The sequence below is a fragment of the Caenorhabditis remanei genome, chromosome II, assembly GCF_010183535.1.
Source record: "Caenorhabditis remanei strain PX506 chromosome II, whole genome shotgun sequence".
NCBI lineage: Eukaryota > Metazoa > Nematoda > Chromadorea > Rhabditida > Rhabditidae > Caenorhabditis > Caenorhabditis remanei.
The window spans coordinates 15,666,031-15,682,701 of record NC_071329.1 but is presented as its reverse complement, the minus strand read 5'-3'; the positions used below and the strand labels follow the sequence as shown (position 1 = coordinate 15,682,701).

Here is a 16,671-nt window from a genome sequence, read left to right as displayed (position 1 = left end):
TTTGGTCTTATTTTATTGTTGCTAGCCCTTGAAAATGGTTAAATTTGTGTTAAGCTTGGTTTTATTTGGTGAAAACTGATAGGTTTACGGCAAAAACCTCGAAAAATATCAGAAGGCGAACAAAATTTTCAAGCTGATATTCTCTAGGCAGAATAGGGGAAAAACCTAATACAGTCGTGCCGTTGAGGCGATTTGAAACAATTGGAAGTGATAGCGATGGAGCTGGCGTACATTTGACGCGTATTTAAATTAAACTACTGTCTGGCGTGTCATTGACGCGTTTCGTCTATGAAATAGACGAATTTTGGTCAATTTTTAAAGTGTGAAATTCATATCTACCTATCAAATATTGGTACGAAACTTCTCAACATCGTAATACTGTAGTGAAATCAAAACAATCAGAAGGGTGCGACGACAAAAATGAAACCGATAACTGAGAAAATGAGTGAGCCAAGAAATGAGGATATGCGTTGCTCTCACAATTATCTGTTCACACTTTCTTGTCATCTGAATATGTTGGGCTTCACACTTTAAGTTTCCGAAATGATTCCCAGTTCACACTTTTCCATTTCACTGTAGTGTTAACGGCGGTCTCTCTGTGCTCACAAGATTTGGGTACACAGAAAAGTGTGAAACGTCAAAGGGGGCAGTCGATTGGGGCCAGACACCTGGGAATTGGAAAATATGTGAGATTGTGCGTTGGTTTTTCAGGATTTTCTGGTAGAAGAGTGACTTATTTCAGATTTAAAGTTTACCCCGGATCCATTCCAAATCACTCCCTTATAACCCCACTCCTATCTAACTTTCCTGCTACTCATTTTCCTTGTTTTGAAACAGATCATCAGTGAGTTCTATGCAGATCAATATTTTCCATCACCAAATCAAATGAGTGAACTAAAGCGATACACACTAGCTCTCGCTCAGACTTTTGAACTCATTTCACCATGTCTGAAAATATTGCCAACTACCTTTTCGAAAAACGTCCACTCTATTTATTAAATACGCTCCAGATCACGGATATCTTCGAAATCTGGTTTACGGTTTTACCTATATCCAGGAATATATCCACTGAAACATGATCTGAAAGTTGCAATGAAAATTTCGAACATTTTTATTTTATTATTTTGTGTACGTATGTTTCAATTGTTCCCTGCTAATTCTGTTATTCACCCACAAGTGTCTTCCCATCCATGTCTTTACGTGTCACCCGTGTTCCTGTGGATTCAATCCTTATGTCATTTACACATCCCAAACTTGGAACATCGAAAAGACACCGGTCGTCTTCTTTTGACTCAACTATGATTTTTGCCTTGTGACAATCTCAAAAAAAGGAACATCGAAGAGACATCGGCCTCTCGTTCTCACTGTCTTTTTGTTTGTTTGACCGGACCAGTCTAACTAATAATGAGAAAATGAACACGGGTAGGATTAATCGATCAAGGAATAGAAGGAATTATGGAAGTAATTAAAGGGGGTGAAATTTCGGAATAATTCAGCGAAGGGTCGAAATGGTCGCCCTTGTCAGACTTCAGTTGTCCCTAGTAGATTTTTAATTTTGATATCAGACTTTGTGCTCCCTAGCTGATCTCTCCTCAAAACTGTTTTCTATATCTACCCCCATGTTCTTTTCACGACGCTTTATAGACACGTAGTGGACACGTTTCTCACGTCAGAACTATTCGTGCATTCTCCCAGACGGAGACACGTCTCTCCTCGTTAATGAGTAAAACCTCTGGTCAGAGGAAGTAAAGAGAGGAAATTAGTCTAGTAACACTACTAACACCTGTCTTCTTATTTTTCTGAAGATATCATTTATTGCATAAATGACAGAAAAAGCTGATCCAATGGTCCAATATTTCAAGAATCTCTATCCCCATCTTTGTATTCCGGATAGTAGGTTCCTATCTTCCAAGCTAGGATTAGGGAATACAAGTCATGTGATTGCCCTGCTGTGTCTTATAATCCAACTACTCACTGCCTACTGTATCCTCAAGAAAACTCCGGAAAATAGGTAACATCAGTCGGTTTACGTCGCCTGACGGCGTCTAAACCTCCTTTCCTTCACCACCCTTTTCAGTTTTACAGCGCCTGCGGCGCTTCTTAGCTGAGCAGCCCGTTCCAACAAAGCACAATTGTGAAATCTCTCCTTTCCAGACTCAAGTTCCACAAAGCTTCTCAATGACTTTTCCTATCCTAATAGAATATGGAATTTAGAATGAGCTGTTTTTGAATTTACCAATTTGAGCTTTCTTCCTATGTTTTCCTTATTTCAAAACAATCTCACAGAAGGATGTGAACTTGATAACTCTTCTTGCTTCCCTCCCCAAAAGGCGAGTGATCATACCGATATGAGTTTTTTGACTGATCGGCGGCGATGCCGCCTCCCTCCTCGGAATATGGTAGACTAAAACCACATGTTTTTACAAAAGTTCAAGAACTTGAAAACTTTTCTATTCACATCTTCAAAAAATGGATTCAAAGTATTTTTTCTAAAGTTTTTGACTGATCGGCGGCGATGCGGCCTCTCTTTTCGGAAAATGGCAGCTAAGACGGTGTTTTAACAAACCCTCATCTTAGAGTTCATTTTTTTAGGTAGCCGAGCAACGACAAATTAGCTTATTCACAAACCACCATCACTACTTGAGTAGCATTCTTCCATTTAAAGGCGTATTGTCGTCTGTTGTGATGTTTTCATATTTTAATGTATGAGTTTCGGCGAGTTCATTTTCATATTTCAAGAATTTTTAATTCGGTTCACAACCCGCTGAGAGCGAGCGCCGGAAAGTTTGGTCATTGAAAGGGTCGCAGAAAATTGGGGGCCGTGGCCTAGAAATTCGATGATTATTTTTGTTGTATTTCTTCAATAATTTTGATAGAAAACGGCAAATATTAATAGGAAAACACTAAAAACTATCGAAAATAACGGCAGAAATAGCAGAATACTGAAAAAACCAACGGAAAGTTTGGCCAGCGAGAATTTTCTAGAAATTTTACTTCTGTAAAGTTGTTTTTTCAGTATTCTGCTATTTTCGGCGTTATTTTCGATAGTTTTTAGTGTTTTTCTATCAATATTTGCTTTTGTCTATCGAAATTATTGAAGAAATACAACAAAAATAATCGAAAATACCGTCAAAATTCAAAAAATAAACTTTTTCGAAGTCGAATTTCTAGGCCACGGCCCCCAATTTTCTGCGACTCTTTCAATGACCAAACTTTCCGGCGCTCGCTCTCAGCGGGTTGTGAACCGAATTAAAAATTGTTGAAATATGAAAATGAACTCGCCGAAACTCATACATTAAAATATTATGAAAACATCACAACAGACGACAATACGCCTTTAAATGGAAGAATGCTACTCAAGTAGTGATGGTGGTTTGTGAATAAGCTAATTTGTCGTTGCTCGGCTACCTAAAAAAATGAACTCTAAGATGAGGGTTTGTTAAAACACCGTCTTAGCTGCCATTTTCCGAAAACGATCTTGGACCAGATACATTATAATGATTTTGAACCTCTGATGTAATTATACTGACATGGAATGACTCCCGACTGGCTCCACAAAATTTGTGATTTTTTTGGCTCATTTGATAGATTCTGCAAAAAAAAAGACAAATCTAAGAGCTTTTCCGGTGACTGGACCTAATTTTCGAGATTTTCAGATTTTTAGAAAATAAATTTTTTCAATTTTTTTTTCATCATTTTTTTTCTCAATGTTCTCCCATCTGGCGAAAAAAGCAAAAACAAGTAAAAACTACAGAATTTCATAGGCTTTTTGATAGAATATGAAAATTTTTTTGTTCATGTTCCTACTTTGACCAGACCCCCGAAAACTGAGAGTCAAAAAAAATAATTTTTTCTGTGAAGTCGTTGGGTTGTTTTAAAAAGCTTTAAAAAATAGAAGAACTCATGCAAACAAATTTTTAAAAAAAAATTTGGGGGTAATCGCGAAAAAAAAAGAAATAAATTTTGTTGAAAATTTCGGTTTTTCAAGATTTTGATGGCTATATAGGAAACATGTCATTTCTTCTGTTTAAGCTTTGAAAACGTTGGTATATTCAAAGAAATCAATAACCACAGAGTTTTAAAACCTGTATCAAGAAGTTTGAATGTTTCCTGATCAGTTTCCAATTCGTAGCAGAGGCTCATAAAATGCATTCTTTTGAGGTGGTGAAAATTTCAAAAGCTTGCAACGTGCTTTAAACGTCAGATAAACGATTTTCGCTTCGAATGCAAGCTTAAAATAGAAGATTCAACAAATTCGGTCACTTTAAACAAAAGTTTAAAATTTTCATTTTTTTGAAAATTTCAGAAGGGGGGACCACATGAAATTTTCATGAAAAATGAAAAATTTAAATTTTCGTTTAAAGTGACCGAATTTGTTAATTCTTCTATTTTGAGTATTTTTTCACAGCGAAAGTTGTTTATCTGACGTTTAAAGCACGTTGCAAGCTTTTGAAATTTTCACCACCTCAAAAGAATGCATTTTATGAGCCTCTGCTACGAATTGGAAGCTGATCAGGAAACATTCAAACTTCTTGATACAGGTTTTAAAACTCTGTGGTTATTGATTTCTTCAAATATATCAACGTTTTTAAAGCTTAAGAGACAATCTCTGACTGGCTCGAGCATAGGCCTACAGGCCATGTTACACATGTACCAAGTTGATCCGTTTCGGCTGATTTTTTGATATGTTAGTACATTAAGAATTCTAAAATTTTTATACCATACCAGATTAGGCTCCGTCCCCTTTGACCTACCGAAACGATCGATTGAAGTTGAAAAATGAAATTTTTTCTTTCGAAAGATAGGATCAAAATCGCTTCAGAAATGAATTACCAGCCTTATTTTGTGCATTTTATAAGATAAACTATTTTTTCTAGCTCCCCTGCATCATACAGAAAAAATCTTTTTTTTGAAAAAATTGCCAATTTTTTCATGTTTTTTGGATTTTTCGGCAGGTCGAAGTACTGTGGTCCGAAGTAAATTTATGATGTTTAGATACATATTTGTGTTGGCTATTTGAAAATATGAACACCTTCCCAAGATTTTAGTGGCTAGCCGAGTTATGATCAAAAAAGTGACGAAATTTGATGCATTTCAACGTACCCCCCTCCATGGTATAAAATGGTTGGGTGACGAAAATTAAAAATATTTTGGATTTGAGTTATTTAAAGCTTAAATGATTCTCACAGAAATTTGCAGACAATTCTGACTATGCTTCAGTGAATTACAGACACTCATCCATTTTTTCGAGTCAAAAAGTTTGAGCTCTCGTAGCTTTCCAGATTATGGCTCAATATTTTAGAAACACCTGGAAAACAGTGAAATATACTTTAGAAACAGAAATACATAAATGAAAATTAATTTTAAGATAGAATGCTGGTATTTCATGTCTCAAAATATCTTACTCTCGTAGATCCATGAAGCTATCAGATATGAACTGAAACGAAAGTTGAACAAAGCGACAAAAACTGACTCTCAACTATTTATTTATGTCTATAAAGTATATTCCACTATTTTCTCAAAATTTCATAAACTTTGAGTAATAATCTGAAAAGTTTCGAGAGCTCAAACTTTTTGACTCGAAAAAATGGAGGAAGTGTCTGTAACTCACTGAAGCATGGTCAGAATTGTCTGCAAATTTGTTTGAGTACTATTTTAACTTTAAATAACTCAAATCCAAAATATTTTTAATTTTCGTCACCCAACCATTTTATACCATGGAGGGGGGTACGTTGAAATGCATCAAATTTCGTCACTTTTTTGATCATAACTCGGCTAGCCACTAAAATCTTGGGAAGGTGTTCATATTTTCAAATAGCCAACACAAATATGTATCTAAACATCATAAATTTACTTCGGACCACAGTACTTCGACCTGCCGAAAAATCCAAAAAACATGAAAAAATTGGCAATTTTTTCAAAAAAAAGATTTTTTCTGTATGATGCAGGGGAGCTAGAAAAAATAGTTTATCTTATAAAATGCACAAAATAAGGCTGGTAATTCATTTCTGAAGCGATTTTGATCCTATCTTTCGAAAGAAAAAATTTCATTTTTCAACTTCAATCGATCGTTTCGGTAGGTCAAAGGGGACGGAGCCTAATCTGGTATGGTATAAAAATTTTAGAATTCTTAATGTACTAACATATCAAAAAATCAGCCGAAACGGATCAACTTGGTACATGTGTAACATGGCCTGGTGGCTTGAGCGAGACATTGTCTCTTATACAGAAGAAATGACATGTTTCCTATACCCATCAAAATCTTGAAAAACCAAAATTTTCAACAAAATGTATTTCTTTTTTTTTCGCGATTACCCCCAAATTTTTTTTTGAAAAATTTGTTTGCATAAGTTTTACTACTTTTCTAAGCATTTTAAAACAGCCCAACGACTTCACAGAAAAAATTATTTTTTTTGACTCTCAGTTGTCTGGTCAAAGTAGAAACATGAACAAAACAATTTTCATATCCCATCAAAAAGCCTATGAAATTCTCTACTTTTTATTTGTTTTTGCTTTTTTTGCCAGATGGGAGAACATTGAGAAAAAAAATGATGAAAAAAAAATTTTGAAAAAAAATTGATTTTCTAAAAATCTGAAAATCTCGAAAATTAGGTCCAGTCACCAGAAAAGCTCTCAGATTTGTCATTTTTTTTGCAGAATCTATCAAATGAGCCAAAAAAATCACAAATTTTGTGGAGCGAGTCAGGAGTCATTCCATGTGAGTTATTTCCGTAATCTGATAAGATATTTTCCAAAAGGATTCGAACTTTTTTCTCAATTGCATTCATCAATATTAGCTGAATAATTCATTTTATTCAAAGTTAACAAGAAACAATAAAATTATCAAACGCAATACGTTTCAAAAAGGAGCTGTCAAAGTTTGAGAGCTGAAATCAAAGAGATTATGACAATTATTTTGAACTCAGTCTGATATTCAGAAGAGAGAGAGAAATTAAGAGATAGTGAAGTAAAAAGAAAAAGAAAAAAAAGAGATCTGGGGGGAGTTGTTTGGTACAAACGGACGAAATTAAATTCCTCCGAATCCATTGTGAGCGTTCTCAGAATTCATTGGATTCCATTGATTCATCATATTCATTTGATTATGATTCCAGTACGCTTGTTGTTGTTGATAATATGTATTCCAATACGCGGAATTGAAATCAAACACTTGATTTTGCATAGGATAAATTGGTTGCGTTGGATATGGATTCTGATTGAACTCGAATGGAGTCAATGGATTCATTGGATTCATTATTGAATCAAAATTCGGTGGAGATACAAGAATTGGGCTAGAAGATGATGATTCAGATGACGTGGATCTTCTTTTCACGTCGCCTGGCAATGTGTTCTCGGAATCAATTGAATTTCTTCTCTTTCCATTCGAACGGAATCCTGATGCGAATTTGTTATGAGCCACTTTCAATTTGATCATTTCATCACTCTGAAATATTGCTTTTACTTTGAGAGATCAAAATATTATATGCGTACCTGATAAGCAGTTACCACAATGAATTCAGTAAGATCCAATCGAAATTCTTCTCCCGGATAACCTCCATGTTTTGTGATTGTAATAACCGGTCGATACTTGTGCATACTTTGGACAAGAATCAATTTGTTGTCTTTGTTTTCTGCGTCGTTTGTGATTTTCAAATGAGAAAACGAGACAGTTTCCTTCATCCAATGTGATCCTGGACGTGCTCCATCTGGATGTTCTCTGTATTTGATCGGGTGAACTGGCTCTCCTTTTCCAAATTCTTGCCATTCTCCGGCGTCGAACTTGTATCTGAAATTATTATTTGGATGCACTAGATTACATATTCTTTGCGGATTCCGAGGTAATCATCAATCGAAACCGGGAATCCCGCTTTCATATCTGCTATTTTTGAACCCCCCACTCGACGTTTGTGAGTCCGAAACCGCCGTGTTGAGAAACTAGCGATTTTTTCGATCCATCGTTCAATTCCCCATTTCATGAGTTGCCTCATCTAAACTTACTTAATATGATCGACGCGTTCCAGGTGAATGTGTACAGTATAAAGTGTTTGTGGATCCATTCCCTTCAAATTATAATTCAAATGAGGGAATATGACTCTTCCCTTTTTCTTTGTTACGACCATTTCTGTTTTTGGAAAGAATTCATTCCACGTCTTCTTATCGCTCAAGGAGATTCGAATCCCAGAAGGAGACTCAAGGCTATCCATTTTTGTTCTGAAAGACAGGTGAAAAGTTAAAATAAGAAAGAAACGGAGGAAGAAGAGAACAGGAAAAAATGGAAGAGAGAGCAAACTACGGATGTGAACTGTGAATGTGAACTGTATGAATGAATACAGAAATGACGTGACACACGGTTATAGATAAGTGGGCGGAGCCGGAAGTAGACCATTCAGAGAAGACACATTTGAGATGACAGTGAGAGAGAGATGTACCAAGCGTGTCTTTCGATGGGACCAACCTCTGTTTGAGTCAATGAACGAGTCCGAAACATTCTTCTCAGAGAAGACTAAACGATAAGAAAACGAGAACAAGATTTGGAGAAGATAGAATCGGCAACCACCAGCGTCTAGATTCCTGGTGAACACTGATGATCATATGAACAGGAAGGAACTGGCATGGGTAATCGAGACGAGAGAACAATACGACCGTTTGCCACGATGCAATGGGCAATAAATGAAATAAATGACTGAGAAAAGACATCCGTCGATGTTGGGCAAAAATATGGGCGGAGCCAAATAGACACCAGCCACTGTGAGATGGTCCCGACAATGACCATCTGTCCTATAGTTACTGGCAAATGGCCAAATGATTGTAAACAATATGTGAAGATAAGAAAGGACACGCTTATTAACTGTGAGCACGTAATTCTAGAACATTGGGTTTGGGAAGATCGATAAGTTATGAACTAAGAATAGGAGTGAGAATTGGAATGCAAAATAAAAAAGTTAATAAAGTCACCTATGGATATGCCACAAGTACTGAAAATTCCTGGAAAACGTGCTTGAACAAAAATTTCGAGCGTTTCAATTTTTTGTTATTTTAGTGCAGAGAGGTACATCAGCCTGGATGAAACTTTTATCGGATCAAGTATACAGAAACTGCCAAGATTTCAATCTTGCTTTCCTCAGTATCTTTGGTTTCAAAGGGAGTCTCAGACCACGAGCACAATTAATCTTCAACAAGAATCAAGAATGAAGACTGGAATTGAGAAGGAACGATTTTGATCTTGGAAAGGATACATGTAAATTTGCTGAACCCGTTTAGAGCTACAATATCGGCAAAAAGGTAACATGGATTCCGGATCGGGATAGAGTTACAGAGTTTCAAATCTGTATTCTGTTTTTGCTGAAGATCTCGTGAAAAAAGTTAGTCTCGTTTTTGTGGATTATCAGCACGTTTTTGAAATCAGCGCTAAAGTTCCGTTCTAGTGATATATATCTCGATCTGTAACTTCATCTCGACCCGGAATCCCTTCCTCGTGAGTGCCCCAAAAAGTAAACTTTTACAAATCACACATATCAAAGAACGGACACTCCCTAGAGAGTTATGGTCATTTTAAAGGGGCCTGCACAAAAATCATTATATTTTTCCGTGAAATGGGACGATTTGAGGGAGAAATTACTTTGTCAATATATAACTTGCTAGGGAGTGCTCGGACAAAAAATTGATCAACTACAAAAATGATGCTCTACTTTTGATCTCTCTGATTTATAAAAAGTTTACTTTGTGGGTCAATCAACGTTGGTCATTTTCAACTGAAAAAGGAAAAACGTAGTATAAATATATTTGATGGGTACTGTAGATCATAATTCTCGATTCTTCATTTGCTAAACCATTATTGAGTCAAAAGAAGACGACCGGTGTCTTTTCGATGTTCCAAGTTTGGGATGTGTAAATGACATGAGGATTACATAAAAAGAACACACGTCATATTTGGGAGACGTGGATGGGAAGACGTGAAGAACACGGGTGATACGTGAAAAGACATGGATGGGAAGAAGACAGTGATGGAAGAGGGCAAGTGGTGGGGAAAAGACACTGGCCACACCTGGGGAATTATTGACTCTTTTGGGGGAAATAAGAATCCGTTCTAGCTTCTATATGAGTTCAAAGAATTGAGAACTTTGTAGCATCCTGTGGGAAATCAGGAAATCACCGAGGATTGAAAACGGAGTTTCAATATTTGGTAACATATGTACACTATTTAATACACCGTCTGTCAAAAATAAGAGATTTGTCAGGACCAGTGATTCAGGATCAAGAACGACACTATTCAACGACTTATGAACTCCTGATTGATCTGCTCAAGAGGGCACAATGAAGGTAGTGGGGAATAAGCATGAACAGATTATTATCTCGGAATCGAGACCAGAATCGAAACAGATTTCTACATGAAACTGTCGGACTTGAAGACCGCGCGGCACATCCGACTACGGTATGGCACTACTGGCACTAAGTTTTACGGCTCATAACTCGGTTTACAGAAGGATTGCAGAATTTTATTTCGGAATCTGCGGACTTGAAAGTATAAGAGCCAAATTATTGAATCGTTTGAAAGAAGATACAGCAGGGACTTTACTTGTTAGCAATCGGTTCGATACCACATGAGAAATTGAATTTTGTTACGATAGAGGGTCAGAACTTCCAACTTTTGCGGAAAGCTGCTATTAATACTTCAATTTTGACCAGAGTTCATAAGAATGCGGTTTTTGAAAAAGCGGAAAGCTGAAGGCGGAATGAAATGTTATTTTTTCGAAAACGATTTTGGTCTTATTTTGTTGTAAAAACCCCTAAAAATGGTTATACATATTTGTGTCAAATTTCGTTTTTTTTTTCAAATAAAACTGATAGCTTTGCTGCAAAAACCTCGAAAAAATATTAGTAAATTTGAGTAGGAGAGAAAACGTTTCAAACTGATAAACTCTAGGCGGAAGGCGGAAAAACATTAAAATGGTGAAAGGCGATGGGGCTGGCGTGCCGTTGACGCGTTTAGTCTATTAAATTCAAGATTGGTGGAAACGTGGGCGGAATAAAATAATTTTCGGGATTCAGCCCTGTTTCCAAAAGAGTCGATAATTGATCGCATCAAAAAGACAAAACCGGTAGTCTCAAAACTCCAACCTTTTCCGGACAACCTGATTTTCACACTCAATTTTATCATAGTTGTCAAGGCCCAAGCCGGGCCGAGCCGGTAGAAAATTTTCAAGGCCCGGCTTCAAAAAATGATTTTTTTTCCAAATTTTTTTCTGAAATTTTTCCAATTTCTCATAGAAAATCTGACTATTTCCGTTTGATTTTTCTAATTCTGATTGATAGGCAAAAATTTCAAAAATTCGAAAATTCAAAACTTTTTGAACTTTTGAATTTGGCGCCAATTTTCTTGATGCCCGGCCCGGGCCGCGCCATGACAACTATGATTTTTATAGTGTGAAATTCATATCTACCTATCAAATATTGATACGAAACTTCTCAACATCATATTACTATAGTGAAACCAAAATAATCAATTGAGTGCGACGACAAAAATGAAACCGATAACTGAGAAAATGACAGAGCCAAGAAATAAGGATATGCGTTGCTCTCACAATTATCTGTTCACACTTTCTTGTCATCTGAATACGTTGGTCTTCACACTTTAAGTTTCCGAAATGATTCCTAGTTCACACTTTTCCATTTCACTGTAGTGTTAACGGCGGTCTCTCTGTTCTCCCAAGATTTGAGTTCACAGAAAAGTGTGAAACGTCAAAGGGGGCAGTCGATAGGGGCCAGACACCTGGGAATTGGAAAATATGTGAGATTGTGCGTTGGTTTTTCAGGATTTTCTGGTAGAAGAGTGACTTATTTCAGATTTAAAGTTTACCCCGGATCCATTCCAAATCACTCCCTTATAACCCCACTCCTATCTAACTTTCCTGCTACTCATTTTCCTTCTTTTGAAACAGATCATCAGTGAGTTCTATGCAGATCAATATTTTCCATCACCAAATAATATGAGTGAACTAAAGCGATACACACTAGCTCTCGCTCAGACTTTTGAACTCATTTCACCATGTCTGAAAATATTGCCAACTACCTTTTCGAAAAACGTCCACTCTATTTATTAAATACGCTCCAGATCACGGATATCTTCGAAATCTGGTTTACGGTTTTACCTATATCCAGGAATATATCCACTGAAACATGATCTGAAAGTTGCAATGAAAATTTCGAACATTTTTATTTTATTATTTTGTGTACGTATGTTTCAATTGTTCCCTGCTAATGATGCCATTGATTTACATAAGTCTTCCCAACCAAGTCTCCCAAATGTGGCGCGTTTTTCTTTTAGGGTGCTCCACCGATACTTCAAACCCGATCGGTTATTGGTAAGAAAATCGGTTAAAATATGCGCCGGTTTTTAGAAAAATAAATCGATTTTTCTCCGGGGAAAAATCGGAAAAAATCGATTTTCTTCGATTGTGTTTTGAAAAAAAAACCGTTCGGTTTCGGTTTTCATCGGTTTAGAAACCGATTAAAAAACCGATTATTCTTCGATTTTTACCGATTTTCATCGGTTTTTTCTGAAAGTTCAAATTCTACAGTAGTTTGACACGTTTCTATCATATTTTGCAGTGTTCTCAATTTAGATATTACGTTAAAATTGATAATTTCTCATCTTTTTTCAAATTTTCAATAAGAATAGAAAAAACGTGTGAAGTTATTGAAACGTGTCAAACTACTGTAGAACTTGAACTTTCAGAAAAAACCGATGAAAATCGGTAAAAATCGAAGAATAATCGGCTTTTTAACCGGTTTCTAAACCGATGAAAACCGAAACCGAACGGTTTTTTTTTCAAAACACAATCGAAGAAAATCGATTTTTTCCGATTTTTTTTCGGTTTCAAACCGGTTTTTGTTTTTGAAAAACCGGTTGAAATTAAACGATTGTAGAAACGATTTTCACCGGTTGAAAAAAAACCGGGTTTTCTTCGATTTTACCGCCGGTGGAGCACCCTGATTTCGTGTACGTATGTTTCAATTGTTCCCTGCTAATTCTGTTATTCACCCGCAAGTGTTTTCCCATCCATGTCTTAACGTGTACCCCGTGTTCTTGTGGATTCAATATTTATGTCATTTACACAAACTTGGAACATCGAAAAGACACCGGTCGTCTTCTTTTGACTCAACATTAATTTTTGCCTTGTGACAATCTCAAAAAAAGGAACATCGAAGAGACATCGGCCTCTCGTTCTCACTGTCTTTTTGTCTGTTTGCCCGGGTCAGTCTAACGAATAATGAGAAAATGAACACGGTTAGGTTTAATCGAAGGAATTATGAAAAGAATTAAAGTGGTTGAAACTTCAGAATAATTCGGCGAGGTGGCGCCACTCATACTTCAATGTCAGTTTTCCCTAGTAGAACAAAAATTTTGATATCAGACTTTGTGATCCCCAGCTGGTCTCTCCTCAAAACTGTTTTCTATATCTACCCCATGTTCTTTCTATGACGAGCGTGTCCTTGTGCACTAGTGTCATCTCAGACTCGTCGACTACAGAGCCGATGCTTTTTCGGAATAGTATCTCTAACTTTAATTCCAATTTTGTTACTTCTGGTCTCTTTGATGATTTTCTCAAACAAACGGACAGATGGGAATTATGATCAGGAGAAAAATAATATTACGGTTATCACTGTTTTCATTCAGAATGGAGCTACCAGTTTGTCTATATTATTGGTTCATTAGCCATATCGAAAATATTTCAAATCTTTATTTTGGAAATCAAAGGGCGTCGGAACATCAATAATTTCAAGTGTTTTGTCTATCAGGATGTAATGTCTTATTCATCTTTTTACTTCTTATTTTCATATTTCATACATAAATCGTTTGAGTCCCCGATTTTAGGAGAGTCATTGAGGATGGTAATGGTGTTTTGATTACAAAAAAGAATTGTTGAAAAAGTGGAAAATTTGGAATGGTTCTGATCATAATGAGCAATTTCTCTTGTTTTCGTTTTATAGACACGCAGTGGTGAGAAAAGTCGTGGAAATGTTTACGAGACACGTTTCTCACAAACCAGTTCCATTGGTCGAAAAGTCTCCAAAAACGACGCCAGAACTATTCGTGCATTACAACTTTTTGTTGTTTCCCTTCTCCCCAGACGTCTTCTTTCGATAATCTTTATTACTAATAATATTCAGCAGATCCGTTTGTCTGTCCGTTTGTCGCCGACTCTAGCGCCTTCTGTACTGAACCGTTTTCAATAAAACTTACACAGATCGCTTGGAAATTTTCCCCGGATGATGCCCGTCTATTTTTTAGTTAGAATAGTTCGAAACTAGGTCACTACGTGAAAAAACGTGGTTTTCAAGTCTTTCATTGCCTTTCATTTCCGAAATAGGGAAATAGGAGTTCACGGGAAAAATAGTTATAGAACTTTTCATTCTTCAAATTTTCGTATGGTTTTGAGAAGTTGTTTGGACATCTCGGGTCAGATCTTTCTGTAAACTTTGACCTGTTTTTTGCTATAAACAGACGGATGTGGACAAGACGACTCAGATGTTGAAATGTAGGTTAGAAATATCCAACTGATCTGTTTGTCTGATAATAGTAAGACATATGAGTACTTTCAGATGTTGATTTTCATCCAACGGGAATTCCGAGAAAAGTCCAGATGTGAATAGAAAAGTCTCCAAATTCCTAACCTTCAGTAAAAACATGTTCAAATAGAGAAAAAATAGACCAAATTTCAGCAAAATGGTTTTCGTAAAGGTTTCTCAGTCTCAAGCCAAAAAAGGCGTTTCCTGTATTTAGAACAATTAATTCTGAGACCTCGGATGTCTCCACTATTAAAGAAACGCCAGAGGTGCTGTTAAACTCAGAAGCCTACTGAGAGCATAGAGAATCCAAGAACGGTACTCAAGAAGTGATGATGATTTTTGAAAAAGGAATTTCGTCGTTGATCGATAACCTTCAAAAAAGTGACAATTTCTGGGATGACGATTTGTTAAAACATGGTCTTAGTCTGCCATATTTAGAAGAGGGAGGCGGCATCGACGCCGATAATGTTCAAAGTTAAAATTGATATTTGAATGATCACTCGCCTCTTGAGAAGGGGAAAAGGAGGTACCAAAAAGTCATTAGGAAAATTTGTTGAAATCTTTTCTGAAAAATCACTTAACTGTTCTGTACCGGAACGAGCTGCTTAGCTAACTTAAGCTACCAACAAGTGAAGAAGTAATACGATCCAGGAGTAGGATAGAATTGTGAGACCTCGATAGTTTGAACCATTTAAGAAGCGCCGCAGGCGCTGTAACACCCAGAAGGGTGGTGAAGAAAAGGAGGTTAAGCAGCCGTTAGGCTGCGTTAACCGACTGGTAAGAACTCTGTTCAAAAGAAGTTAAGATAGGAAATTTCAGAGGAACAGGAAATTCCTACTTTCCACTTTTCACGCGTGCGATTCGTTTCGGATAGAATGACTTGCAACCTTGAAACCGTACATATGGATCAATTATAGTACAGCGAAAAAGAAAATCTATGAAAACTTGGGATTGCAGGAAGGGCTACCTTAAATATCTCGAAAAGAGTTTGCATAAGGGACACTCAGAAGCTTGCTTTCCTTGGCTCAATACTCTGAAAGTAGCGATACTATTTGTTTTTGTTGGAATTAACCCAAACATGGAAGGTTCGCTTGTCAGTTTATAAACCAGCAAACCGCTATATGGAGAGCAATAGATTCGCATAGGCTTACGGGGGATTGACATTTCCGTCAATGAACCAGTAAGCCATATTATGCAGGGTAAGTTCCCATAGGTTTTAGTGAACCGCTATATGGAGACCAATACATAGTTACCCATAGGATTGCAGGGACTAGTTTAGATACCAGCAATCCATATTATGGAGGGTAAGTTCCCATAGGCTTGCAAGGAATACACTTAACAAGGGAACCTTCCAAATCGGAGTAAATTCCAACAAAAACAAATAGTACAGCCAAAGAAGAGGACCTTTAAGTTCTTTTTTCAAAATCAGATATCAGATTAAAACTAATGACGAAGTTTCAGAGCTTTTAGAAACACAGGAAATTCCTACTTTCAGTAGTGCGATCCGTTTCGGATGGATTAGACGTTCGCGCATAGCGGAGTTGCACACTTTATAACGTAGGAATTGACATTTTAGTCATCGGTTTTAGTAAACCATAATATGGAGACAAATAGACACCCATAGGATTGAAGGGATTGATATTTCAGTCAATTAACTAGCAAACCATATTATGGAGGGTAAGTTCCCATAGGTTTTAGTAAACCACAATATGGAGACCAATAGATACCAACAAAAACAGATGGTACAGCAAAAAGGGGACTTTTGAGTTCGTAATCATCCCTTTTCAAAGTCTGATCAATTCTGATGTCGAAGTTTGAGAGAATTCAAAGACATAGGAAACTCTTACTTTCAACTTTTCACGCATGCGATCCGTTTGGGATAAATCTATTTGCAAACTTGAGACCGTACACAACGGATCTGTTGAGGAGGTTTATAGGGTTGGTGAACCCAAACCAACTCAAGAAGTGAAAGGTACGGTTACTTAGAAGGCAAGACAAAGAGGAATAGATTAAACGGTTTATTAAAGTTATTCTCAAGACGATAGATACCTTTTCCTGGTGACGAAGAACGCACGGTTTCAGTGGAGGAAGCACTAGACGAGC

General features: G+C 36.7%; 1 protein-coding gene across 1 annotated transcript; it reads right to left on the bottom strand.

The window, feature by feature from the left end:
- Positions 1 to 7,027: 7,027 nt before the first annotated feature.
- GCK72_007200 (uncharacterized protein) lies at positions 7,028 to 8,201 on the bottom strand (the record flags this gene model as incomplete). The annotated part of the gene is made up of 3 exons (XM_003110678.2): positions 7,028 to 7,441; positions 7,489 to 7,783; positions 7,996 to 8,201. The coding sequence occupies 3 exons, from the start codon at positions 8,199 to 8,201 to the stop codon at positions 7,028 to 7,030; spliced, it is 915 nt and encodes a 304-aa protein (XP_003110726.2).
- Between the last annotated feature and the right edge of the window lie 8,470 nt (positions 8,202 to 16,671).